The 26632-nt window shown below is 41.5% G+C and overlaps 3 protein-coding genes across 3 annotated transcripts; 2 read left to right on the forward strand and 1 right to left on the reverse strand.

Moving 5' to 3' along the window:
• The first annotated feature begins 89 nt into the window (after window positions 1-89).
• Window positions 90-4332, forward strand: c3h6orf120 (chromosome 3 C6orf120 homolog). The gene is made up of 2 exons (XM_056372485.1): window positions 90-207; window positions 1818-4332. Exon 2 carries the CDS (start codon window positions 1848-1850, stop codon window positions 2412-2414), a length of 567 nt encoding a protein of 188 aa, XP_056228460.1. The 5' UTR covers window positions 90-207; window positions 1818-1847; the 3' UTR covers window positions 2415-4332.
• Window positions 4333-4941: 609 nt separating this feature from the next.
• mrpl21 (mitochondrial ribosomal protein L21) lies at window positions 4942-5790 on the reverse strand. Its single transcript, XM_056372484.1, has one exon. The coding sequence runs from the start codon at window positions 5767-5769 to the stop codon at window positions 5182-5184; it is 588 nt and encodes a 195-aa protein (XP_056228459.1). The 5' UTR covers window positions 5770-5790; the 3' UTR covers window positions 4942-5181.
• Window positions 5791-6582: 792 nt separating this feature from the next.
• wipf2a (WAS/WASL interacting protein family, member 2a) lies at window positions 6583-25530 on the forward strand. Its single transcript, XM_056372278.1, has 8 exons — window positions 6583-7187; window positions 13420-13565; window positions 14313-14445; window positions 15776-15898; window positions 17122-17787; window positions 20544-20777; window positions 22037-22138; window positions 23177-25530. The coding sequence occupies exons 2-8, from the start codon at window positions 13503-13505 to the stop codon at window positions 23218-23220; spliced, it is 1365 nt and encodes a 454-aa protein (XP_056228253.1). The 5' UTR covers window positions 6583-7187; window positions 13420-13502; the 3' UTR covers window positions 23221-25530.
• The last annotated feature ends 1102 nt before the right edge of the window (window positions 25531-26632 follow it).

The following is a 26632-nucleotide window of genomic DNA, read 5'->3' on the forward strand; positions in this document are numbered from 1 at the left end:
TCACACAGAGAGAAACAAACAAGACCAAAAGCTCATTAATTGGATTCTGCTGGGTGCAGTTACCAGGTTTGACCGGTGGGGTGGCAGCAGTGAGCGGTTTGTCGTTGACTGAGTCAAAGCCACCGGCAGAGAAGAAGAGGTGAACTTATTAACTTTCGACAGGTTGCTGTGTTTGGCCGAAGATGCCGGTTAGTCAATAACAGCTGGGTGAGTTGTTCGAATTTACCAATTTGTACATGTTTAACCATAATTTAGTTACTAGATTATAAAGTTTAAATTTATCCCGCCGCCTTGAGAACTGAAACTTCAGCTCAAACTCATCAGGCTAGCAGCGACGTTAGCTGCGTGAATGCTAACTGAAAGTAAAAAGCTAGTTAGCTGTTAGCTCAGGATAATACCAGAGCCTTATCTCTACTTTAACACCAGGTAACCAATAGGTTTATAACTAAATATTTACTTTAAACAATACGTATATTCCGTATTTAAAACAGGTTGTTGGTACAGGTAGGTGTTACTGGCTGGCAGGTGCTGTGTTAGCTGTTAGCTTTAAACTCAAACACCGTCAGGTTGTTGAGGCTGCTCAGGTTAAAGTGTTGTTAAAAACAACATAGTTCTGTTTTAATGTTAGATTAACCACACGTAGCTGGTTTGAAAGCGATGAAGCTTCCGGTTAAAGCAGGTATCAGGTGTTACAGGTGGCTAACGTTCAGTGGTTCAAAAAGGTTGTAACCGTTGAAGCACGTTTCCGTTCGTATCAAAGGTCAGACTCACCGGCGGAGCTGAGACCGAGCTGGTCGTTAACACAAGCCACTGTCACAGGTGTCCTGTCTGTGTTTGTTTGGGAGTCATTGTGGCGGGTTCATGAAGATGTCAGGCTTTTATTTTGTTGTCTGGTTTTCACTTCTGTTTAAAGTTAAGTTTGTTTTCTGTTTCATACATGTAACTTATATTTGGGGTCAGGGGTCAGCAGTTGGGTTTAACCATTAGCCAGTCTAATAGTTTTACAAGCAGCATAGATACAGACATCTACTGTATATTGTAATTATTTTTTGTGTATTTTATTCAATTCATGTTAGGCAAAATCTGACAGCAGCCTGCTTCAGTGTTATTGTTAATGTTGCTGTTGTTGCTGCAGTTTCTGTATCACTGTTCCCTATTTGTGGCTGAGATGTTTCTATTATCTGTTAAAATGTTACGTTTTTATTGGGACTTCATTGGGTGCTGTATATACAATATAACTTTTTGTTGGAGGCCGGATTTGTCCCACAGACCTGTTATTTGGTTATATCACTGTCTTACCTTAATGTGCCACTGTTTTATCTGAGCGGGGGCGACTGATGAACACAGTGTAATATCACACTGACACATCAGCAGATTAGATGAAGGCAGAGGAGAATATATGAGCATATAGACAACAACTTAAAGGGATACAAATAAGCAATAAACAAGGTCCAATATTTTTTGTGGCTGAGAAGTTTATTTCCAAATTATTCTTCTTTTGAATCAGTGTTGACAGACAACAATTTTGATCCAGTAATTTATTGAGCAAAATTACTACCTGCTTCCCAAATGTGAGGATTTGCTTATTTTTCTCTTTTTAATTTCATTTAAAATATAATATTTTGAGGTTGTGGCCTGTTGATTGTTCAAAAGAAGCAGTTTGAAGATGACACCTTTGGCCCTCAGAAATTTTCACTGTTTTCTGACATTTTATAGACCAAACAATGACAATGAATCAGCAGAGTTTTAGCTTCCTTCCTTGTTTGTGTGCGGCAGCTAAATACTGGTTTTCATCTGTGTCTCATCCTGTTCTTCAGGCTGTCTGGTGTCGTCCAGGCAGAGTCTGAATGACAGATGCCTTCATCATGATGCTGAGCTGCAGCACCCTGGTCGTCGTCCTCCTGCTGTCCCAGGCCAGAGGCTTCCTGAGCCCCTCAGAGGACGACGGCATCCCTGAAGAGTGGGTGCTCCTTCATGTGGTTCAGGGCCAGATCGGGGCCGGAAACTACAGCTACCTGCGCCTCAACCACGATGGCAGAATCATCCTCCACATGCAAAGCCTCAAGGGAGACGCAGACCTCTACGTGTCTGATAAAACCCTGAAGCCTAGCTTCGACACCTACAAGCTGCAGTCGGCCACCTGCGGCCACGATGTGGTGGTGGTGCCGGGGGACTTTGTGAGGCCGGTGGGCATCGGCATCTACGGCCACCCGTCTCACAAAGAGAGCGAGTTTGAAATGCGGGTGTTTTACGATCAGACGGTGCCACAGAACCCGTTCGATACGGGCTTGTACACCTCAGAAGATGGACGTAAGCAAACAGAATCTCCTCAGGCAGCAGACGAGAAAGAGGAGTCAATCTTTTGGACAATTCTGATCGGGCTTTTGAAGATTATACTTGAGATTTTGTTTTGAAAATGGTTTCCTTCCTCGCTGCTCTGACAAAAGGAAGAAACTCTGTTCTTGGCTCTGTCAGCCTTGATACATTAAAGAAGATTATTTCCCTTCATTCTGTAAGGATGAGAAAATGTCGCTCCAAACTCCAGTGAGAATCCTGGCATTTTAACAGCTCTCTGCTCGTGATCAAACACAAATATCTGATAGAAATACTAACAATCAGTTTGAAAGGTTGAAGGTGGATCACTGTGTTGAGCGCTGAACACACCAGTGACTCCCGACCAATCAGAAAATGTTTCACAAAGTGATACGTAAATCAACATTAGCCTTTCAGATTCAGCAGAGTGTTACTTTGCCATGGTGTCTTCATACAAAAACAGAATGAAGGTTATTAAGGTGAAGCACAGGCACATGTTGAACTCATGGCCTGAAGAGTCTTGATGGATGTTTGTAAGTCTATCAAACACTCACATGCACATATGTAAAAACTGAGACTTTTTGGTTGCTGCTGTCATTCCTTGGCCATGAAGACATCCTCTCCTCATGTGATCCCAGTGTAAAAGATGAGAGACAAAATTCACATTCATATGAAGCTGCAGCAGTCAGAGTTAAGGCCTCAGTGCTTTAAATGAAGTAGGCTGAAACGTGTCGTACAGTCTTGTGTAGAAGTTTAAAGTGTAAATACCATGAGCCCGTGTACACCTGACAGTTACATGAGATCTGTATCTGGATATTCAGTCTAGATGAGGAAAAACATTTGTACGACGTCTAGAGGTCGATCACAGTGTGAACAGAATCTAACACTTATTTATTGAAGGTGTAAAAAGTGGATCCAGATAACGTATCCAGGTGAGAGCACAGCTGTAAACGGGGCTCGTATTGTTTGAGAGTTTATAAATTACTGATTTGCGTGTTTTTGTAGCTCAGACGCTCTAAATCAGACAAATGAGAACAGCCCAATTACACACCTCTGCACTCCTGGTCGATCGCAGCGTAAACTCATTTTTCAGAAGGTTTCAAACCTTTTCAAACACATTGAAACGTGTTAAGATCTTTAGCTGAGTCACGTGGTTATTTCCTTAAGGTCTCGTCTTCGTTGTGCAAAATTCTCTCTGATTTTCATGTTTCCTTGCTGAGCAGTGACGGAGAAATGTATTATATATTTTTATATATCCTTGTGGTCGCACGTAGGTTTGTTGTTGTTGTTGTTGTTGCTGCGACAAAACACGACCACCAGGATGAAAACACCCACTTCATTTGACTACCTCAGACCTCACTGTTGCCCCTGATCTTTTACACTGTAGTCCCGTGCAGACTGAAGTTTGGACTGATGACTGCAGCGACCTTTAACTCTCAGTGTGCATAAGACCTGAGTGTGAGTGTTTGTACTACTTTAAAAAGAAATCCTAACTCATCCTTAAACTCAACATGAACTAAATTCAATCAAATTAAATTCAGCAAATCAAAGAGTTTACAGTTGTGGCTGCGTCTCACCTCGGCCTGTGAATGGATGAAACCGCTTGTCTTAACTCTGCATATCAACATCACACAGGACGTGTGTGTGTGTGTGTGTGTGTGTGGGTTTAAATATCAAAAACTTAGCAATACAGTCATCGTCAGCCATTTGGACATGTACATGAGGTTCCTACAGGACGGGTCGTGATTCTGAATTTAGATTCTGAATTTAGACTCTGAGCAGGAAGAACCTCTGGTTTGTGAAAAGACTGTTAAGTTTAAACATTTCATTTGGTTTGATCATTGACTTTGGTGGTTTTTTTTGCCTGTTGGACAAGCTCCTGATTCAAACATCTCCTCCAGCGTTGGAGTTCAGTTATTGTTACCACTGAGCAGAAATGTTCAACAGTGCCTTCAGATCAGGGCTCTGCAGGGAGAACGGGTTTCTAAATAAAACGGCTGTTTTGCAGACTGTTCAAACCTTCTGCCTCGTGAGTCTTTTTGTTTCAGGTTTGACAAAGAGGAATGTGGAGCTTCGTTTAGCAGAGGGCAACATCAAACAAACAAATGACGACCTTCCCCCAAGATTAATATCCTGTATGGGGTCAGCTGATGACATTGAACTTCCTGGTTTTGGGAAATCATTTTTTATCTAAACTCACAAGAATTTCATAATTTATTCTTTGACAAATCTAATAAAACTAAATATCACTCAGGCTAGAAATGTAGACGGCAGCAGTTGATTTTATCAGTCAAAATTAATCAGCAACTATTGTGATAATCTGTCTTTTTTTAAAGCAACATTTCACAGGTTTCAGCTTCATTTCCTCTGGTTCCCTTAATCTTCTTTGAGAGTAAACCGAAAACAAGATATTTGAAGATGTCACTGGGAATATGTGACATTTTAAAAACACAAATTAACTGATTAACAGAGAAAATAATCATTAGTTGCAGCCGTACCTCGTTTCATTTACTGTCAGAAAACTGGGAAACTAGTAGAGACTCATATTTCAGTGAATTATTGCTGTTCTTTTCTGAATGAAACTGCCACAGCAACAGGTTTGTAAAGTCAGACTTTTAAAAACACCCAGGGATTTAAACAGAAATATTTAATATATCTCAGTCACATCTCTGCAGCGTGTTGTTTATTTACAGGAGTAAACTCAACATTTTCTGTCCTGGTTTGTGGCTGATTTTTAAAACAGCTCAGAGTCCTGAACAGACTCGTGGACCCTGACATGTTTGTTTACATATTTATCATCACTCAGAACAAATAAACCCGCAGTCTGTGTGTGAAATAATCCAGCCTTCATCATCATCATCTTCATCATCATGTCAGCCTGGGAGCCAGCTGGATGCTGTTGATCCTCAGCACCGTCTGCGGCTGGATGATGATCTTCTTGCGCTGGAACCGGTGTCTCTTCCAGAACGACATGTGGATTTTGGGCCAGGACTCAGTCTTTTCGAGCACGGTGGCCTCGACCCGGACCAGCTCCTTCCCCAGCAGAGGCCTGCCGATCAGGGTGAAGTCCTCCGCCCCGACCAGCAGCACCTTCTCCATCCGGATCCGCTCCCCGCACTCCGCCTCGACGTGGTTCTCGATCAGGATCAGGTCCTCGTCCGTGACCTTCCACTGACGCCCGGCGAAGTGCACGACGGCGAAGAGCCGGCCGAAGTCCTGCCCGTGGATCCGCCGGTTCACGGTGCTCACCACCGCGGCGTGTCGACCCCGCTCCTCATCCTCCGGGACCAGGCACGTCTGCTGCGCCCACGGAGGCCGGGACAGCGAGGTCCGGGGCACCAGTTCCCCGCTCGCGGAGCTCTGTAGTCGGGCAGCAGCGGGGAACAGGAGCGAGGGTCTCGGTGTCAACACGCTGCATGTCCTCCACAGTCCTACACAGCCTCTGCTCGCCGCCATCTTTACAGGAAATGCTTTGGTTCCCACGGCGCATGCGTGACCTTTGTAAAGACACACACACGTTTCAGTCACCTGACTTTTTCTGCTTCTGCATAATGTTATTATTGTATTATATGATATTTCTGTATTTTACATTATTGAATTCTTTTAATTGAATTTCTCCTAGGGTATGAATAAAGTGTATATTTATCTATCTATCTATCTATCTATCTAATCAATAACATAAATTTAAAATTTGCTGACTCAGATACAATGAAAACAGGGGGAGGAATGACAGAAAAAATACAACACATCCAAAGACTACACAAAGACATCATATAGTTGTGCAAATTCCACATTCTGTAGATGTTTGAAGTGTTATGCACTTTTTTATTTCATTGGCACCAACTAGTATTTAGTAACTGTAGTCTTTATGGAAATTTTGTAACTAGTTGTTTTGTGTCTCTGGTGTCTCTGTGTTTTATAGTTTCTTATAGAAACTTCTTTGTGGTAGGTTTGCATCTAATTATGGTAATTTGCGTGTTTGTGGTCGTTTTGAATCTGTGTAGTCGTTTTAACCCTGTCTTCGTGAGTTGTGTGTTTCTTTGTGGTAATTTTATATCTTTTTATAGTTGTTTTTGCATCAGTTTGTGTTTTTAACGTCTCATATGAGCAGTTTGTGGTTGTTTTGTGTCTCTTTCTGGTAGTTATGCGTTTCATTAAGGGACGTTTTGCAGTTGAAGCCTGGAGGGGGGGGGGGGTTGGGGCGTCGGGGCGTCCAGACATCCATCTCTGTCAGGTTCAACTCCTGTGTTAAGCTACTTCCCCCCACTTCACTCGATGCCTGATGCTCGTCATTACATTACAACCGACCTTACAGGTTAGGAGTGGAATTTCCTGCAGCACCTGAACGCGGCGCTGACGTGCCTCCATTTTGTGTCGTTCGGCCCGTTTCCGTGTTTCTGAGTAGGGACCGATTAAACTGTGTCAGCGGGGAGTATGGCTCTGCTCGCAGGTCAGGAGTGCGGGTAAACTTTTCCATAGCTACCTGAAACAGTTAAAAGTGTCTCTTAAACGCTTTTAACAATTTGTTTTATGCGCTGTTTTATCTCAGACACGTCTTGTAGCGAGAGCCGGACATCGCTGACACTGACAGCTGGGAAGTAAACAGCTAACAGCTAGCAGCTAACGGCTAACAGCGGCTAGCGCTAGTGTAACCGCCACTAGCTGAGCTGGTAAACCGTCGACTGCAGGCTAACGTTAGCCGGCTAACTTCTGAGTGTTTTTGGTGGCGTTAAGTTACATCACCGCGACCTGCCAGCACCCTCCCATCCTAATTTTTTGTCAAACTGCACCGACCACGGATTGCCACAACGGCACTTTCCATTCATGTTGTTTTGGAGGACGAGACTACCAGACCTCCGCTTCTTCGAGCCAGGGTAAGTTAAATGTCAGGCTACCGAAGCTAACTTTACTCCACCTAAGTTTAAGCTAGTACCAGGTGTGTTTGCTGCAGTGGATATTTACCTGGGAGCGGCTGCAGCAGCTGCACAACCTGCCCAGGCCTGATTAATCCTGTTTTACTTTGCTTAATGTCGGTCGGTTTGAGTGTTTTCTGCCCGATGAATTTACCCAACAACATGTATGATTTATGTTCTGGTGGGAGAAGTATGCAGATCCTTTGCTTCGGTAAAATGTCAAATATCTTACCATTACACACAAGTAAAAACACTGCTTTATGAACTTCCCTTCACTTTAAATTTGTAAGCAATATCAGGAAAATGTACTTACAGTATCAAAACTCCTCGATATATATATATATATATATATATGTATATATATATATATATGAAAAGTCTTTGTTTGATTTAGGTTTTCTTTAAAAAAAAAAAAAAGAAAAAGACTTTAGAAGGCTTAAAAAAGTTTTAACTTAATTCCCAGAAGTCTCATAGTTTCTATAGCCCGCGTAGACACTAACATTGGTTTTAAAATGTTTTTGCAGGTGATCACAATTGTTCTAGACCTCTGAGCTTAAACTAATTAGTCACTTTGTAATTGATTTATCCATCCATTTTCTGTTGCTTATTTAGGGCCTGATCATCTGGAGTGATCAGTTAACTTTAGTATAAGAGCTTTGGCAGGAAATAATGACAAAAATGTGAAATAAATGTAAATAAGTTGACGTTTATTTCACATTGCACTCAGTAAGTCAGTCTGGGCTTTATCATCTGTAGTGGTTTACATGGATATCATTCATGCTTGAGCAGCATGACTGTGCAACAGGTATTCAATTACATTATATGTGGTAATAAATAGTCTCATTTTTAACTTGGTGAACTCTGGAGAAACCCAGGGTTCATTATGGATTAATCTGATTCTTTTCTTGATTGACCACTTTGTCTACAAAATGCCAGAAAATAGTGAGAAACGCTCGTTTTTGTTTTCCACAGACCAAGGTGACTTCTTCAGATGCCTTGTTCTGTCTGACCAACAGTCCAGTATCCAAACATATTCAGCTTATTATCATGTTAGACAAAAAAAAACATCAATTCCTCATATTTGAGAAGTTAGACACTGTAAATATTTGACATTTTGCTTTAGAAATGGGTGAAATTATTATTCGTTGTCATGTCTTTGGGTTTCTTTGTGACTAACAGTCCAAACCTCAAAACTATTACGCTGACTGTAATTTATATAAGACAAGGAAAAACTGCAAAAAGTCACATTTGAGAAGCTGAAATCATGTAGAGCTACAACAATTAGTCAACTAATTACCAACCATTTCTGATGATTAATTAATATTTTCACTCATTTTTCAATTAAAGGGTGCCAGCTTTTCAAATCTTAGGTTTTCTTGTTCTTACATCATAGTTAGTTGGATAATTTTACATTTTGGACTGTAGATCAAACTAAACAAGACATTCTGATAACGTCACCTGGGGCTGTGGGATGTCGTCATGGGCTTTTATCCCTGTTATGTTTTATAGATCAAAGCATTGTGAGATTAATCAATAATAAAAATACTCATTAGTTGAAACCCTAAAACAATGAAATGTTTGAATGTTTTTTGCATGAACAGTGAACTTAAATAATTTAATCAGACCAAACAGTAGCAGACTAAAAATGTGTATACAGTTGGGTAGTTCAATTTTTCACAATAAGAGCGTAAGAGTACAAGTACAAAGTGTTCTAAAATGGGAATACTAATATCTTAGGCTGCCATTTTCCCAGAAAAAGCCTAGAAACACACACACACAGCCACAGGCCTGCCGCTCAGTGTATTTCCTCAACCACAAAAGCATCCAGCTTCCTCATTCACCACCCCACCCCCACCCCCACCCCCTTGCTGGCTGTATTCCTCTGTGTAGCCTCACACAGTTGATGTGGGGAAACTTTTTTCCATTATATGGCTGTTTACCAACTGTTTGGGTGAACAGCTAAATGCAGCCCAATCCTCAGCGATCATGACCCACTTAAGACCTCATTTTACTTTGATCTTGAATGGAAATGATTAGTCAGATTATAGGGGTCAAAGGTCAGGACCTGTTAGTTTTTTATCAGTGTGTGGCTGCCAGTTTTGTGTGTTCTTTTGTGCTGCAGAGGACAAGAAATATTCTTTTAATCTTCTTTTCTAAAAGCCGTCAGATCATCATATAAAGGGGACGCTGATGAGAGATTTAGAATATTTTTCTAATTTTGTACTTATTCAGAATTTAAATATCCAATACCTCATGTGTCCTCTTATGTAGGGCAACGATTAATGATTATTTTCATTGTTGATTAATCCGACAATTATCTTTTTTAATAATTAGGCTGAAACATGATTAAACAATGAATCACTTACCAAAATATTATTATTATTATTATTATTAACAACAAACTATTTCTTAAGGTTATTCTCATCTTACTAAAAGACAGAACACAGGCCGAGGACAAGCCTCACTCCAAGTATTCTGTATCAAGAGACTTTATTTTGTTGTTTCAGATCCCTTCAAGGCGCTCAGTAATTCTTACATCTGTTAATGTTTTGCAAAATACTTGTGTCAGCAGAAGACCAGTTTTTTTCCCCCAAAAATAGAAAGTAATGTCGACTAGCTATTATTCTTAACATCCATTCATCTATCTAGTCTGAGATGCTGCTGTGACAGTTAATCTACAAATTGTTAAAGTTCTGATTTAGAAGCAGAGTGATTTAAAAACCTTGATAAATACCTGAATGACTAACAGTGTATATATATATATACGGTATATATAATCTAAAACATTTACATTAAGTGGGTGTGATCGATTGAGATGATTAAAGGTTAGCACATCTCAGTTCAAACAGAAACACGTCATTGTTTAAGGTTTGTTAATTGTGGTTTTATAATTAGTGTAATTAATATAAACTAGTGTCTGTGTCAAACACTTCTTTAATCCCCCACTCTCAGTCTCTGCCTCTGCTGCTGGGCCTCTCCATTCAAACCATGTCACTGACTAACCGGTGAGCTTGCTTGGTGAGATTCCTTTGGTTTCCCTCGGTGAAAACCTGCCCCGACACTCAGCCCAGCAGCCCGAGGAGCGGAGGGTGGGGAGGGTGGGGAGGGTGGGGTGAGGAGCCGACGCAGCCTGCATGAGCCGACAATGGGCCCAGGCAGCTAACTGGTTTGGGGAGATCCAGTGACCTGAGTTAGTCATTGTGTGCAGAGCTGACACATTTAGAGCACTTTCAGGTACAGGTGTATCACAGGGAGGCTTTATATGGATGCGTTTCCTACTTTTTTCTATAAGAGCAACAACTTTTACAGAAGTTTTACAACATACAGGAGCATTCTGGGTAAAACTGATTAGTTCTGTTGTTAATAATTGTTGTTTTTACTTTAAAATAGGGCTGCAACCAGCAGCTAATTTCATTATCAATGAATCTGTCATTCATTTTGAAAAATGCACGCTGTACTCTCACGAAGCTCCTGGGGTCCACTCAAGTAAAAATTACATCATAATGCAAAACAATGTAAATTAAAATCAAAGATGAAAAACAACAAATACAAACAGCAGTAAAACTACCAATAAGGTTAATAATAGTAACAAGCTCCACGCTTTATCTAAAGTAAAACGTTTGATGCAGCTCAAAAAACTATAAATGATGGTGGTTCATGAAACCAGCTTGAGACGACTTTAGCTTTGAGACATGGAGCAGTGTCCTGCTGGAAGGAGATACGAGAAGATGGTGAACTGTGACCATGAAGGAGGAACATGGTCATTGACTGGTATTAAAGGACTCCCCACACCATCACACCACCAGCAGCAGCAGCAGCCTGGACTGTTGACACAAGGGCAGGTTGGGTCCATGGTTTCAGACTCTGACTCTACCATCTGCTGCCTCAGCACAAATCCAGATCCATCACACCAGGCTCAGTTTTTCCGATCTTCATCTGTCTGGTGTTGGTGAGTGTGTGTCCACTGCAGCTTCAGGTTTCTGTTCTTGGCTGACAGAGCAGTGGCAGACCTGCAAGAAATGAAAGTACCTCATGTTAAAACAGAGAGAATATGATCTTTCCAGGGACTTGACAATCCCCATCAAGGCAGAGAAGTAAAAGGAGCATGTCACAGCCACTGAATCCCTTAGGCAGCACTAAATAACAGATGCTACACAGAGCAGTGCACCTTGCCTCCAGAAAATGTGCAAAGGCCACCATACGCATCCACATAATGCTCCTGCAGGCCGGCCTTGCTTCTGAGCCCGACTGCTGGGCATCGAACCAACGGCAACAAACTCTCAGAACTACATCCACACCGACAGGTGGCTAAATCTGAAAATATGTCTCATTAGAGCTGCAACTAACAATTATTTTCATCATCATTTAGTTTGCTGATTAGTTAAAATATTAGAAAACAGCAAAAATGCCCATTATATTATACAGAGTCTTTAAAAAGATATTCAGTTTGCAATGATATAAAAGAGAAACTATCGAATATCATTTCAATATTTATTCAGAATTTAAATATCCAATACCTCGTCTGTCCTCTTATGTAGGGTTGCAACTAACGATTATTTTCATTATCGATTAATCGCCAGAAATCTTCAATAGGAGGAACAGGTAAAAGCCCATTTGTGGCATTTTTTCTGAAGATTAATCAATTATCAAAATATTTACAGATGAGTGAATCAACTCATCCTTTCAGCTCTATTCCACATGAATGTTTTCAGGTCTTATTATTAAGATCTTGTGAAGATTTATTTATTTTTAAGGGTCCATGTCCAATATGAAACACAAACATTGGTCAAACAAACAGTTCACTGTAACCAAAAATAATGTAATTGCTGTTTTACTTGATGCATTTCTGTTTCTGTAACTAAACAAGCATAAAATACTGATTGATCACGTCATAAAAGGTATCTGTTAATCAGGAAAACATTCCTTCTTCTTTATGATCAGGATCTTTACAAATGAACCAAACACAGGTTAATGCTGCAACATATAGATTAACAAAGAATTAAATGCAAACTAGTCTGATGATCAATAATAACTTCCAGTTTTTCTCTTGTTTAATCACAGTGAACAGATTTAACTTTGAGCTTTAGACTGTTGATCGGACAAAACAAGACATTTGAAGAGATCACCTTGGACAGTCACTATTATTTGATGACACCAAAGTCACTAGGATTCATCCTCGGAGGTCCATAAATATCTGTAGCAAATTTAATGGCAATCCATCCAGGAGTGGTCCAGATATTTCCCTCTGGATTTACAGACGAGATCCCGTGAATTAAAGCAGAGATTTAAATCGCTCTAAGCCTCTTTCTGTCTGTGGGTCCTCGTCAAAAACGTCCATCGTCTCCACTCTGCGCTGACGTGTCGCAGCGACAGCTTCCTTCTACCAAGAATGTTTTCTTTAGAGTGAAGTGGGAGCAGCCATTTGTTTCCACTAGTGAAGGAGCAGGATGAGGCTTGTTGGCGTCCAGCTCCTCATCTTGTTTTCTCTTTAACACGGCACACGTGGAAGCAGGAAAATATTGTAACTGCAACTGATCATGGTGAGCTCATGTTTCTGCCAGCTCAGGTTTTGTCCTACAAATACAAGGAGTGAGTTTCTTCTATTGAGCCGGTAAAACCCTGACGACTGATGATTAAATATGAGCAATGGTCGAGTTAAAACACTTCATTAGGATTTAGTTGAGTGTTAATTGAATATTATGAAACATAGCGAAAGAGGTTCGATTTAAAACGAAGACGTAGTCGTGTGGACGCAGACTTAGACCTGAAGAAGCCTCTTAGCCGAGAGGAGAAACGTCTTTAAGCACCTACAGCCAAGTCCAGTATCCTCGCTCAGGATGGCAGATCTTGCTAGTAGAAATTAAGCGTTTATTTGTATTATTTGTATTTGTACTATGCAGATTTTTCCTCTCAAATGTAGATCAAGCAAACAGGAATACATCCTTTCAAATTAAGAAACTTGTGACGCAGGTATCAATCCATAAATGCTGATGTGCAGTTTTTGTGTCGAAGAAAAGACTTTGTGATTGCTGTACATTCAATAATTCACTTAGAAACAGGATTTGTTTTACACCTGATGTTTCCTACATGCGAGGCTGCACCTGCACAGACGTCCCAGTTTCTTATTGATCGTCTAACGGTTGTTGTTGTTGTTGTTGTTGTTGTTGTTGTTGTTGTTGTTGTTGTGTTGCAGCAGTCAGCGCGTGTCGTCCCAGCTGAGACGGTGAAGTCGCCCGCCTTTTACCCCACACAGAGAGGTGCCAACAGAGGGACAGGATGCCTATTCCTCCCCCTCCCCCTCCTCCCCCCGGACCCCCTCCCCCACCCACCTTCAACCAGGTCAGTGACTGGACACACAGCGATGTTAGACAGCTCGGTGTCAAAGCAGTTAAAGTTTCCACTACATGATGGGACATAAACCGCCTTTTATCCAGAGAAGTTTACTTTAGCCACACCTCTGTAATATCTTACATTTATGAGCTTAAAACCTCTTGTCTTCAGTGGTTGAGTCAGTGTATTTCTAACTTCTAAGGCTTTAGTTTTTAGTGACTCACCTGTACAGACTTACAGGTGAGCAGCTTCCTGTTTTTTGCATCAGTAATATTTTGCTTGCTTTCTTTTTAAAAGTTGGACATTATTTTGTAAATGAGCCCCGGTGAAAGGAAACACTGAGCATGAACACACTGTCCTGTATGAGCAGGATTTCAGCGAGACTACAAAGGGACAGTCGTGAACCGTCCAGCACAAAAACATGTTTAATTTATTCTTGGAAAACTGTAAAGTGTAAGAAAATGAGTCCAGCCTGACGTCCGGGCAGACGGCCATGTTCTCATGTTTGTGTTCTCACCTGCCAGGAACTTTAGAGACAGTTGATTACAGTAGAATCTGCAGTGAGAAGTAAAAAGCTGACAGTATCACGAGTCATCAAAAGCTGTGCAGTAAACCTGCTCCTGAATCATGTGACGAAGTGTGCAGTTTGAAACCAAACAGAGTCTGCAAACACCCCACCATAGTTCAGACCAGAGGAGATGAAGGTATGATCACAGGATTTTCATTTGGTGACTTTGTTTTGTTTTGCCCCCCCAGGCGAACACGACTCCCCCCAAACTGAGCTCAAACGAGGCCAAAGGCAGAGGAGCGCTGCTGTCAGACATCTGCAAAGGCACCAGGCTGAAGAAGGTCGCCGCGCCCAACGACCGGAGCGCTCCCGTCCTGGAGAGTGAGTCGCACTCAGCACATTAACAGAGGAATCACAGACGTGTCAGTGGTGGCAGGAAGTTGATTTGTTTTGTGTTTGTCGAATAAAGGAACACGCAAAACACAAATCTACAATTTCAAAGTGTATTCTTCACTTTGGAAATAATAATGATAATTATAATAATAATAAATTTGGGGAAAAGCCCCAAAAAAGTTTCTAGTTACTGAATCTTGATTTAAGATTATTTTGTCAAAAAAATCTACAAATGTGTTTTTAGTGTCTTTCTTTTTTTTTTGTTATTTCGGAATCTTTATTAAAGTAGGTTCATTATTTTATTAGTAGTATAGTGTTGTGTATTAATTTATAGTGTTTTATCCCAGAAACACGTCTGTGTAATGCAACACACACTAACACAGGTGGAACTAAATCTGAACGTTATAACCGCCTGTCTCTCTCTAGAGTTCACAGGATACTCGATTGTCGGATTTCTTTTCAGTATAAATTCATTTCTGATTTATTTTTGACACAAAACGTCACTAAAAAGTCACTTTCTCCTCATGCAGATGCTGCAATGTTTCCGTGTCTATGTCGTTCAGATTCAGCGCAGACAGAGAAACTGTTGTGGAAACTGTCCGTTATGTGTGATGTTGCTGGTGTGATGTCACTGTGACATCAACAGGTGTTTCCTCTGTCTGTTTCTGCTGCTAACCCGTTAACGTGAGCGCTGAAATTAGCCGATTAGCTGTAGCTCGTTGTTCTTCCTGCCAACTGAGTGTACGTCCCTAAATCCTGAAACACGTGATCTTTAACTGAACTCGTATTTAAAATGCTTCGTAATCTTCAGTATAGGAATGTTTATATTTGCATGTGCGGATTTAATGGCATTGATTTCAGTAGTTTAGTTTAACAATTTCAAAGAAAATGAATAAGTATGGAGATATTCTTCACAGTCAAAGGTGTGAAAATATTCTGGTTGTATTGTTTTTTTGTGAGAGCGTCCTGGTCTGACACCGCGGCTTCGCTGTGTCGAGTATGAGCCGTGTGGCCGGGTCGGTGTTGTACTTGAAAGAAAGAGGAAACAGGAATATTTGCGTAGAAAGGAGGAACTCAGTGGACACTCTTCTTTTCTATCAGCGGTTCAACACATTTCGGACGTGATAAAGTTTCAGCTCAGGTCCAAGTGTTGTTTATAAAAGACGGTGAAAATATATTGTAGCTCTTTTCTTTCCTGCGCACCTTCTCATGGTGCTAAATAACCTCTATTCTCCTGAAGTATTTGAATATTAAAATGTTTTCCTTGTCCTACTTTCATATTTGTTTGTATTGACATTTGCCTAATTTGTTTCACCAGAACAAGGAGGAAGTGGCGGAGGCGGCGGCGGTGGAGGAGGAGGTGGAGGTTTTGGAGGCGGAGGACCAATGGGAATGGGGGGCCTTTTCCAAGGCGGTGTGCCAAAATTACGCCCAGTCACAGGTAAAAACATGATTTATTTGTAATTTCTTTGTTTTTATTTATGAGTTCTGTTGCTGGATTTTTGTCGAAGCGTCTTCATCATCTGTGTAAATAAATAAACCAGAGAGGAAACCTGAAGTCAAAGTCCACCTGAGCCACGTTACATCAGTCACTGATAATCTGTCAGCAACACACACAGTCTGTCTGCACACACACAGTCTGTCTGCACACACACAGTCTGTCTGCACACACACAGTCTGTCTGCAAACACAGTAGATGGACTGAGTAGATACACGTCGTTTCCCCCCAGCTTCTATTTTTGTTTCTACTCCCAGTAATCTGTCAGTTTGTGGTGATAGAAATAAAATATTTGCAAGGCAGAGTGCATGAATCAGCAGAGGGGATTTCAACATAGTTATTTCCAACTTAATGGACCTCCCACTCCGTCCCTCCTCCACCCTCCTCCACTCATCTCTGATGGAGCAAACGCATTTGTGGTCGGAGCGAAAAGCCGTGAGGAACGAGTGACGTGAATCGTGAATGAAAAGCAAGAACTCGAAGCTTAATTTCACAGATATCAAATATTAACAGGTGGGATTAGCATGATGCTAATGCAGAGCAGAGCGGCCGTCACCTTTGACCCCTGTGCTCCAGCTGGTGAAGCTAAATGCTGAAGATGTAGGTCATTGACTCTGCGATTTAAAAAGATTTTTTAAGGGTTGAATCTGGAATATTATTGTGGACAAAATGAATAAAACAACAACTCATATAATCGATCATCTGTTTTATGGTGATGCAGAGATTCATATGAGGAAGGACTTTGATTTGTCTGGTATTTAATTTGTTGGATTTGTCTGACCCCTCGTGTTTAAATAAGTAAAATTAAAAACACCCCTCAATAGTAATAGTAATAAGTAGTAGTAGTAAGTAATCCAGTCCAGCACCACCTTTAACTGCGACCTCAGTTAACATAGAATTACATTTACACATTTCTGACAAAAACTAAAGTGTTGATTCATTTATCGTCAAAAAATTATTTTGATCATCAATTAATTATTTATTTTAATAATAAATCTTGTTAATATTTCATTTGTTTTTTAATTTTATTATTTTTCTTTTTGAATTATTAATCAATAATGAAAACAGTCATTAGTTGCAGCCTGTTGCCCGTTGAACAACAGTTTTTACCTTCAGAGGTCTGAGGTGTTGAAAGTGTTTTTTCCGCCTGTCTGTCCTCCACCCAGATGGTTCAGCAGGTGGTTCAGTGGGCAGATCTGCACTGAGGCCCCCGGGGTCCCGACCCACGGCCCCCCGCCCCCCGACAGGCCGCTCCAGCTCGCCCTCCCCGGCCAACAAGCCCTCTCCACCGGAGCACCAGCGCTCCCACCGCCCCTCGCTCCCCGACATCTCCCGGCCCTCCAGCGGCAGCAGCTCGTCCACAGGCGGCGGGATGAAGCACAGCACCTCCGCCCCGCCCCCTCCTCCGCCCTTCAGCAGGGGCGGCCGTGGCAACGCTCCGCCTACCCCCAACCAGAAAGCACACGCTCCACATTCCACATCCTCTCACAGCAGAGAAAAGCCCCTCCCACCGACGCCCAACAGAGGCCCCACCCCTCCCAGCTCCGTGAAGCCTCCGTCTTCCAGCAGACCTCCGACAGGTGGCTCCTCTGCCCCTCCGCCTCCCCCGCCCTACAGGCCGCACACGTCAGTCTCCAACGGGCCGTCCCACGTAGACGGGGGCGGAGCTCCGGAGCTGCCGCAGAGGCACAACTCCCTGCACAAAAAGCACACATCAGGAGGCAGCCAGGGTCGCAGCCACGCTCCGCCGCCCCCGCCGTCACCGTCTCCATCCTCTCAGCAGGGCGCCAGACCACCGCCCCCCGCCAGAGAGCCGCCTGGACGCAGAGCAGGTACAGTGAACCCCACAACATCACTAATTCTGTGTTTTAGAGGTCAGAGGTCAGGACTCATGCTACTTGTACAGGACGCCAGGACAACTAGTGACGCCTTCGTGGAAACTAAGATTTGAAATCAGGATTTAGTGTTAGTTAAAGTTAGTTAGTTGTTAGTATTAGTTAGTGTTAGTTTAGTTCCACTGTCAAACTGCTGCCTCAGGTTTCCGCCTTGAACTGAGTGATATTAGACACTGGGATATTTCCAGTAAAGGTCTGTTAACTCCAACAGTCACAGCACAAGTTCAGGTTCAGTTTATTCCTTAAACAGAAGATGGTGAATAACTACCACAAGTTACTTTACCTGTGATTCCTGAAAAATGAGTTAACCAGCCCAGATTACTGATCTGAGAGCAGATTTATGTCAAATATATTTTCCTTTCACTGTCGAGAGCCACAACTTACACTCATTATTGTTGTTAACAAAAGACAATGTGGCAATCGATTAAATCAGCTGTTCCATTATTTAACTGAACAATCACTCAGTTACAGACTGTCAGTTAATTGTGTCCTCGGTGGATTAGCAGGTGGAGAATCTGTCTCTGCACCAACAGGCATAAAATGTCAAACAGCGTTTTAAAATAAAAAGGATCTCTGTCCAGACGAGAGTTTTAGCTCCGTATCAGAAATAATCTCTGTCCGTACTAACACGCCTGAAACGCAATTCACAGGAACATTCACGTATATGTGGAAAGTAAAACTACAGGTTTTATTTGCTTTATAAAAATGCAGAGTTTAAAAGATGACAATCACTGGTAGTCGAGGCTGGCGCCGTTTGTTTTCATCCAGAACAGGGTCACATGACAGGAGGATCACGAATCAGGGGAGGATACTGTGTGTTGTGACTGATAAAACCCGAGTTTTCAAAGTAAAAGCGTTTCCTAACGTCTCTGCGGCTGGAAAATTTTAAAATGCATATTACAACTAAACTGTGTTAGCGTGGATGTAGCGTTAATGTTTGAACGGTCCCGGTGAAGGAGGCGACATCAGTCTCCATCCTCAGCTGGAGGAATGTTCACACTGAAGCCGCAGCAAGTTTTGACTCGTTATCTCTGAACCTGCAGCGCCGAGTTTAAACATTTCCTGCACATGATCGCACGTCCTGCAGGTCGCGTCTGTGAGTAGAGCACAGGGCAGTGACATGGTGTCTGCGCAGACGCTGAACATACTGTCGTTTAATATTTCTTATGATATCTCCAGATGCTTTTCAGTTTGTTTGTTTTTTTTCCTCGTTGGAGCGACAGTCGGGGAAATTACAGTATTTCAACATGTGGAGCAGATGTGCTGAATGTTGGCGTGTGTGCTTGGGTAGATTTTTATTACAGTAAAACAGTAAATATCAACAGTATAGACAGAAACAACAAGTCAACGGTCTGTGTATCAAGTGATGACTGAACAGACTCAGGCCTATTTTCTTATCAGCTCAGAAATATCTCTATATCTTTAAAGAACCGTAAACTTACAAACACCTTCTCAGATCATACTCGCTCTCCTGTATTGTACGTGCACTCCTGCAGAGTGTGTGTGTGTGTGTGTGTGTGTGTGTGTGTGTGTTGACATAGAAAGAAATACTGCAGGATTTAAGACGCCCACTCCTACAAGTCGTCCTAGTTTTACAGAAATGATCCTCGACCTCTTTGATGAAACTTCCAGCTGATGATCTTGTTCCCTCCTCAGAGCAGATTTACGTCTCACTGGAAACATATTCATGATTTAAATTCAGAGTGAACACACCAAACAGGAAGGCACTTGTTAGCCGGAGCTCTGTGTTGTGATTGGACGACGGAGCGATTCGCCACGAGGCCTCCTGGTTTCTCTGCATTCCTGAAGCCCTGTGGAATATTCCAGCATTCCTCTTCACTTTCACTGTCTCTGCTTTTCTCCTCCCGCTTCCACATGAACTCGCCGGGCGACTGATGTTTCCTCTGTTCTCTCTGCTTCTCGTTACTCTGCTTTACTAGATTTCTGATATTTAGAAGCGTAGAAAGAGAAGAAAGACGATGTGTTAGCCGAGCCGTGCGGCGGCGTCTGCTGGAAGTAACTGAACATCCACAGTTTATAGCTGTTTGTGCTCCAGACCGAACTGTAACCGACTGCTGCAGTTCAAAGTGTCATAATGTGGCTGTGTAATGGCATAAACTAGGGTTAAAACTAATGATTATTTTCATTATTTATTTATTTACTTATTAATTATTTGTTCTATAAAATAGTAAAGAAAAAATACTTGTTTTAAAGTCCCACAGACTTTCAAGAGATTCGGTTTATGGTCATATGACAAAGAAACAAACTTATCAAAACCTCATGTTTGAGAGGCTGGAAAGCTTTGAAAATGCCTGAAATGATCATTCAATTATCAGATTTATCAGCTGATTGATTGATTCTCTGCAAAGAACAACAGAAAAGTGTTTGTTTTACGTTGATCGGATATCACTGTTGTGCAGTAATTAAAGAACCGTACCGCTGGTTCTGTGTGTGTTCGGTGCTGAAACCATTAGCCAGTTAATCCTCCAAGCAATAAACTGATCAACAAATGATAATCGATCGGTCATTTATCACTCTGGTTTCAGTTTCTCAAACGTGAGAATTTGCTGCTTTTCTCTGTTTTACATCGTATTAAACTGAAAGTCCGACTCAACTGGACACAGTGAAAATTCAGTGTGATATATTGGTGTGTGTGTTTGTGTTTGTGTGCGTGTGTGTGTGTGTGTGTGTAGCTCCCCAGGTGCCCCATCCCGGGTCTCGTAACGGCGGTCGGGACGCCCCTCCTCCCCCGCCCCCGTACCGAGTCAACAGCTCAGAGTCCCACACCAGAGTGGGCAAACCGCCTCCTCCTCCCTCCTCTTCCTCCATCTCATCCTCCTCCTCCCGCACCCCGGCCGGACCCCCTCCACCTCCCCCGCCCATCAGGAACGGCCACTCCAACATGTCCTCCTCCAAGTCCATCATGGGTAAGTCAGAGATGAACACCTGAGATGAACACCTGAGATGCTGAACTCGTTCTGACCCGTCCTGGTCCTCCCCCCTCCTCTCCTCTCGTCCTCAGCTGTGCATCTAACGCTCAGTCACACGAGTTGTTAACATGGTTTTGTTTATGATCTTGATGCGATGAAGGCGCCAGTGATGAAATGGCCGTCGATAGTCAAATATCCCACTGCTGCCATGCAAACGAGCCTTTTCTCTTTCTCTCCTGTCGCACTGGAACAAACCGGGGGCAGGACCGGTTCCTAGATTACTGTCGGGGCTTCTCACTGTTCAGAAAACTGAGAAAACACAGAAAGTCATAGTAACAGGACAGTGATGTGTGAGGTTTCTATTTTCCTACATGACTGAAGTTAAACGGATGTGTTTTTAGCTTCTAGCGTTTTTCATTTATTGATTTATTTCACTCAAATCAGAAATAAAAACAGACAAGAATACTCTCTCTACAGCTCGTCACTACGGGCCCAGACACGACGTGTACATAATACAAGTTCAGCCACAAAATACTTAAATCCTAAAACCTTAAAGAGTAAAAACTAAATGGTCCAAAACTTCTGTCCCATCAGTCCATATATCAATTTAATATGCAATAAATATTACATAAAAAATAATAATAATAGTAGCTCCGTAGAGACCCCAGCCTTTCACGGTTCAGACAGAAGTAGTGACGTTTTCACCGTGTTATCCGGCTCATTCACACCTGTGGACGTCTGCACACCGCACTGACACCTGTGACTTTAAATCCACGTCTCTTTCCCTGTTAAAGAAGCTTTTTTCTGGCCTTGTATGAACGTGAGGGAAGGTAAACTGGAGGATGGTGTATAGATTTACCATTTCGTTTTTAACTGTTTGTATCTGATTTTGTTTGTGTTTTTATTTCCGTTTTTAAAATTCCCAAATTACAAATTTAAGTTTAACACATTTACAACTCAAGTGTTAAATAATTTGGCTGTAGTGTTGTTGTTTTTAAACCAAACAAAAAAAATTATTTTTATTGTTTAGAGGGAAGGGCAACAAGTAGATTTATATTTGATTTTAAATTAAATTCAAATTCACCAGAATCAAAACACACTGCACAAGGCAAAACGGTATTTATACTATTGTGTCATTAGATATCAGGCATTTACAAAAAGGTCTTTCAATGTAAAACTCTGTGTGTGTGTGTGTGTGTGTGTGTGTGTGTGTGTGTGTGTGTGTGTGTGTGTGTGTGTGTTTTATCTTCCCTCAGATGATTTTGAATCCAAGTTCAACTTCCACCCCATCGAAGACTTTCCGCCTCCAGAGGAGTACAGGCATTTCAGCAAGGTCTACCCCAGCAAAAACAGCAAGGGTGCGTACAGAGAACACTGTTCACACCTCCGTACGTTTATCTTCTCCTCTTTACTTCTTCTTCTTCCTTCACTTCTGCACGCTCAGAGCAGAGTGTTGTTGTCAGACTAGTTCGGTTTATTTGCTCAGTGGAAAGAGAGTGGTGAAAGTTCAGGACTGAAGAGGAGAAAAGGATCATTTATCTCTGAGGTTTGATTTCATCTGTTACCCATCATGCAACTGTCTCTTGTCCCGAGACTTTGTTTTTGGTGTGATTATACTTCACTTAGGTAACTGATGTGATAAATGAGTTTATTGGTGGACATAAACGGAGTTGATAACGTCACTTCACACTGTTGGTTATATTATTATAAAGCTCCCACTGCAGGTGCAGACAGGAAGTCAACCCTCTGAGGTCGACGCATGTTTCTATTAATATCGTCATGATGATGCAGCGTAGAAATATGGTTTAAATGTTGTTGGAATCTGTAGACTCTCCATTTTCTGTTTCACACTGTTGCGTGATCGTACGTGACTCAAGTAGTTCCCTAAAATGTGGTTCAAGTAGAGATACAGTTTTCACACTTTTCATTTTAGACATTTATTATACTTTTATCTACTATTTTACTCACATGTTCAGTTTTTCAGCATTTTGATTAAGACAGCAGAGGAGAGTGATCACTTGTTGTTCCCTGTAAGATTTGTGAAGACTGGGTCACCAGCTGCACTGGATTTATTCTCACTGCTACAAGTTGCCTTTGAATTATTATTATTATTATTATTATTTCTTTTCTTTTTTTTTATGAAGATAGCAACTATTTTTGAAATTCTTATTTTCTTTTGCAGTTTCATTGCAAAAAAACCCATAGAAATAACGTAGAAGTTGAGAAAATATCCTCAGACCTCAGAGGGTGAAAAGCTGTCAGATCTGTTTTCTTTACTCTCACATGTTCACATTGCTGTCACAACATGTTTACTTATTTCCAGAGTTAATCCTTCCTACCAGTTTGTAGGTGTGAGCTCTGACCTTGAGTGACCTCTGTTTTGTTTGTGCCCTCAGCCACGATGCGAGGCGCTCCTCCAGCGCCGCCGGTGGGGAGGTGAACCGGCCTCAGCTCAGGACTTGGACTCTCAGTCGGTGGACGGTGATCGGGAGGGAGCGGTGAAGAAGCACTCGAATCACAAACACACTACACCACAAAACACACACACACACACACACACACACAGATTCACACTAACACTAAACCACCAGCTGGAAGCACAGTGGCCAAAAAAAGTAAACACTACCACACCACGCAGGTTTGACACTACTCATCGGTCACTTTCTGTTTTTTGCACGAGAGAATAAAAAACCACTCGGAGGCGAGAAACGGACTCGACCTTCGTGACTGTGACCACGTCGACTTCTCCTCTGCTGACTGGACTTAGAGGCGTCTGTCTGACACGACATATCAGGACCAAACTCCGAACACTTCCAAATCTGTGCATTCCACCTTCTTTTTTTTTTTTTAATGCATATTCATGATGATAATGGTGATTTTCATAATTCTGAACAACATCTTTTATTTTGTTTTATTACTTTTTTGGTGTCAGCATTCATTGTTGGGGGGGAAAAAATTCAACACTACAAATTGAAACTGTCTTTGAATTTATGTTTTGAGTTTTCAGCAGATGGATTCCTCTCAAGTTTTTCCCCACAAAGCTGATAACGCCATGAAAACGAGGCTCAGTGATGGTTTTGTTTTTTGGGTTAGTTTATGTCGTTAATAGCCATTCCAGCAGTGCCAGGGGAGGGTGCGTTTGAATCATCTCTCTCTCTCAGTGTGCCAAAAGCGGGTGGAGTCAAATGAACTGCAGAGAGAAGACAGTTTCCACACTTGTTGTATATGTAACTATAAATCTCTCTCTTTGATCATGGATAAACTGCATTAAGGAAAGCTTGCCAAATTATGACAGCAGCCTCGCCTGGTTGTTTATTTTTACATTCGGATACAGACTTTCCTGCTTTTTCCTTTTCTTTTCTTTTTTTTTACCCTCTTCTTGTCTTTATCTGGGGGTGTTTTCATCTCCATCTTCAGGCGATGATGTTGCACGGCAGGCGAACTGCTGAACCGAGACACTGTGCATGACGCTTACGACATCAGGATTGCATTCACATCGATGTAACACAAAGCAAAAAAAACAAACAAAGCACTCGAGGGTTGATTCCTAGTTTGTCCCTGATGCGTCTGAATAACTGTAGTTCACACAGGCAGCATCTTTCTCCAGACACGCAATTATCGTTCGTTTACTGGGCCACGTTTTGGTGATTTTTAGCTGCAGGTTCGCAGAGTTTTGGAAGAAGTTTATAAGGGATCATTTATCTTTTCTTTTTCCAGAAGTCCTCTTCCAGGGAAGTCAGTCTAAAAGCTCAACTCTCTTCTCAATCCATAATTTTACTTTTGCTGCTGTTGGTCCTTTTTTTAAAGAAGGACTGTACGGCCAGAGGAAGACGATATGTTGTTGTTGTTGTTGTTGATAAATTGCTATGCAGTTTGTACAGATTGTAGCTGGTAGCAGCTAACCAAAACAAAAAAACTAAAAAAAGGAACACTTAAGTGCCAGAGAACTGTTTGAACAGATGGAGGTTCTTTACTACACTTTTCTTTAAGCTTGACTTTAAAACACTAATATTCAAACTAAGATACCATGCAGGAAAAATGAACAAAAAAGCAAAAGCTTGTTCAGGTCAGACTCTCCATTCTCAGTGATGCAGCGCCTCCTGCTGGTCTTTGCCTTACACACATCTGTTGTCACCCTCATCGGTACCAGTGCTTTTATTTTCTGTTTTGTTTTGTTTTTTAGGGGGAAGATGATGACAACAAAGTAAATAAGAAACAAGTCTATTTGAAAATGCAATAAATATTGTATATTTACATTAAGGAATATGGTAATCATAGTTATTGATCTATTTTTATGTTGTAAAAAGCTTGTAATATAGGAAAGAGAAATGATTAAGAGTTATAACAATGTTCCAGTGGGTGAGCTTTGGTCCGACAGATCGGACTCTCTGCAGCTCTTCTCTGGATGTTCGGCCAGAGGGGGGAATGAGCTGAATGGACGAGTGTGAGGTTTTGCCAACAAGTTTTTTGGGATCCCGTTTCTTAAAAAAACAAACAAACAAAAAAAAAACGAGTTGGCAGGTAAATTAGTGAACGTGGTGGATGACGGAAAACAAAGCTACAACAACACTTCCTGTCCTGGATGTACACTCACCTTGATGCACAGGTGACCCGTCACATTTGCCTCCTCATGTTCTCACCTGGTCCACGCTGAAGAGCAAGAACCCTGTGGTCATTTCATGTTAATCAACCATGTTTTTATCATTTGAAATAATTTCAAATAAATGTATTCCTGTTGGGAAAAAGGGTACCTGATGCACCGGGTGTGTTTTTTTTGTTGTTGTTTCTGCTCGATTTCTGTGTTTTAATGAGTGATTAGAAAAATAAAAAAACACTCACATACTTTATCAAAATAAAAGTGGAAATATCACAATATAGAAATACTGTGCGTTGCAAATTTTACCAGACTTGTGAACGTCTCTCTCTAAATAATGCTCTTTTGTAGATTGGTGCATTAACACACGAGCAGCATGTTGGTGTCACGTGTTTTAACTTCAGTGTCTTTCGGTTCTCGACTCTTGTGCAACAGGAAACGACTGAAAATGTTTCATGAGGAAGGAAGAAATTCATTCACAACATATTTCGGAGCTTCCGGACACCACCTTTTCACAATAAAGGTATTAGAACTAAATTTGACACAGGGGTCTTTACAAGATATAATCAGCTTCCTGTAGCTGGAGTACCAAAGTAAAACTACTTTCTGATTTATTATCAAGTATAGTATCAAGGATGAAGTACTTTTACTGTGATACTTTTACTACTGGAAGTACTTTTACTGTGATACTGCAATTACATGAAGTCAGAAAGTACTTTTACTGTGATACTGGTGATACTGTAGCTACAGGAAGTTCTTTTCCTGTTAACGCAAAATAATTGGCAGGAAGTATTTTCCCGCCAAATCCACATGGTTTAAACTCCCGCGGCCATCCTCAGCAAATGACAACGAAGGGGAGGAGCATGATGACAGCATCCGGTTACCGCACTACTTGGTTCCCGCGTCTCATACATAGTAACAACTGACAACCTGCTGCTCGTGGACTATTTCTAACCAGGTAAAAATCTAATTTACATGTTCATTTTATTCGGTTTTAACAAATGCACAAAAAGGTTTGACTGAATTTTGTAGGTAAATATTGCAGAAGAAGATGGTTCACTTATTCCACATGTGTTCAGAATTTATTCAATTAAATATGCATCATAAAGATGTATAAGGTCGCTGCAAATGAAGGGCTCAGGCTTGAGGAACTATATGTGCATCGTGCAGTAAATATAATTATGTGCAGCGGTGATACAATAGTCTAATCCTAGCAGTATTTTTTCAACTCAGGTTTATTGAGGTTTACTTTATCATT

The sequence above is a fragment of the Seriola aureovittata genome, chromosome 3 (genome assembly GCF_021018895.1).
Source record: "Seriola aureovittata isolate HTS-2021-v1 ecotype China chromosome 3, ASM2101889v1, whole genome shotgun sequence".
Taxonomy (NCBI): Eukaryota; Metazoa; Chordata; class Actinopteri; order Carangiformes; family Carangidae; genus Seriola; species Seriola aureovittata.

Excerpts from the sequence above, each read along its gene's own strand:
- c3h6orf120 (XM_056372485.1), top strand. The coding sequence starts at position 1,848 with ATGACAGATGCCTTCATCATGATGCTGAGCTGCAGCACCCTGGTCGTC.
- mrpl21 (XM_056372484.1), bottom strand. The coding sequence starts at position 5,769 with ATGGCGGCGAGCAGAGGCTGTGTAGGACTGTGGAGGACATGCAGCGTG.
- wipf2a (XM_056372278.1), top strand. The coding sequence starts at position 13,503 with ATGCCTATTCCTCCCCCTCCCCCTCCTCCCCCCGGACCCCCTCCCCCA. Across the intron at positions 15,899-17,121 it reads AAAATTACGCCCAGTCACAG|ATGGTTCAGCAGGTGGTTCA; the intron begins GTAAAAACATGA and ends TCCTCCACCCAG. Across the intron at positions 20,778-22,036 it reads CTCCTCCAAGTCCATCATGG|ATGATTTTGAATCCAAGTTC; the intron begins GTAAGTCAGAGA and ends ATCTTCCCTCAG.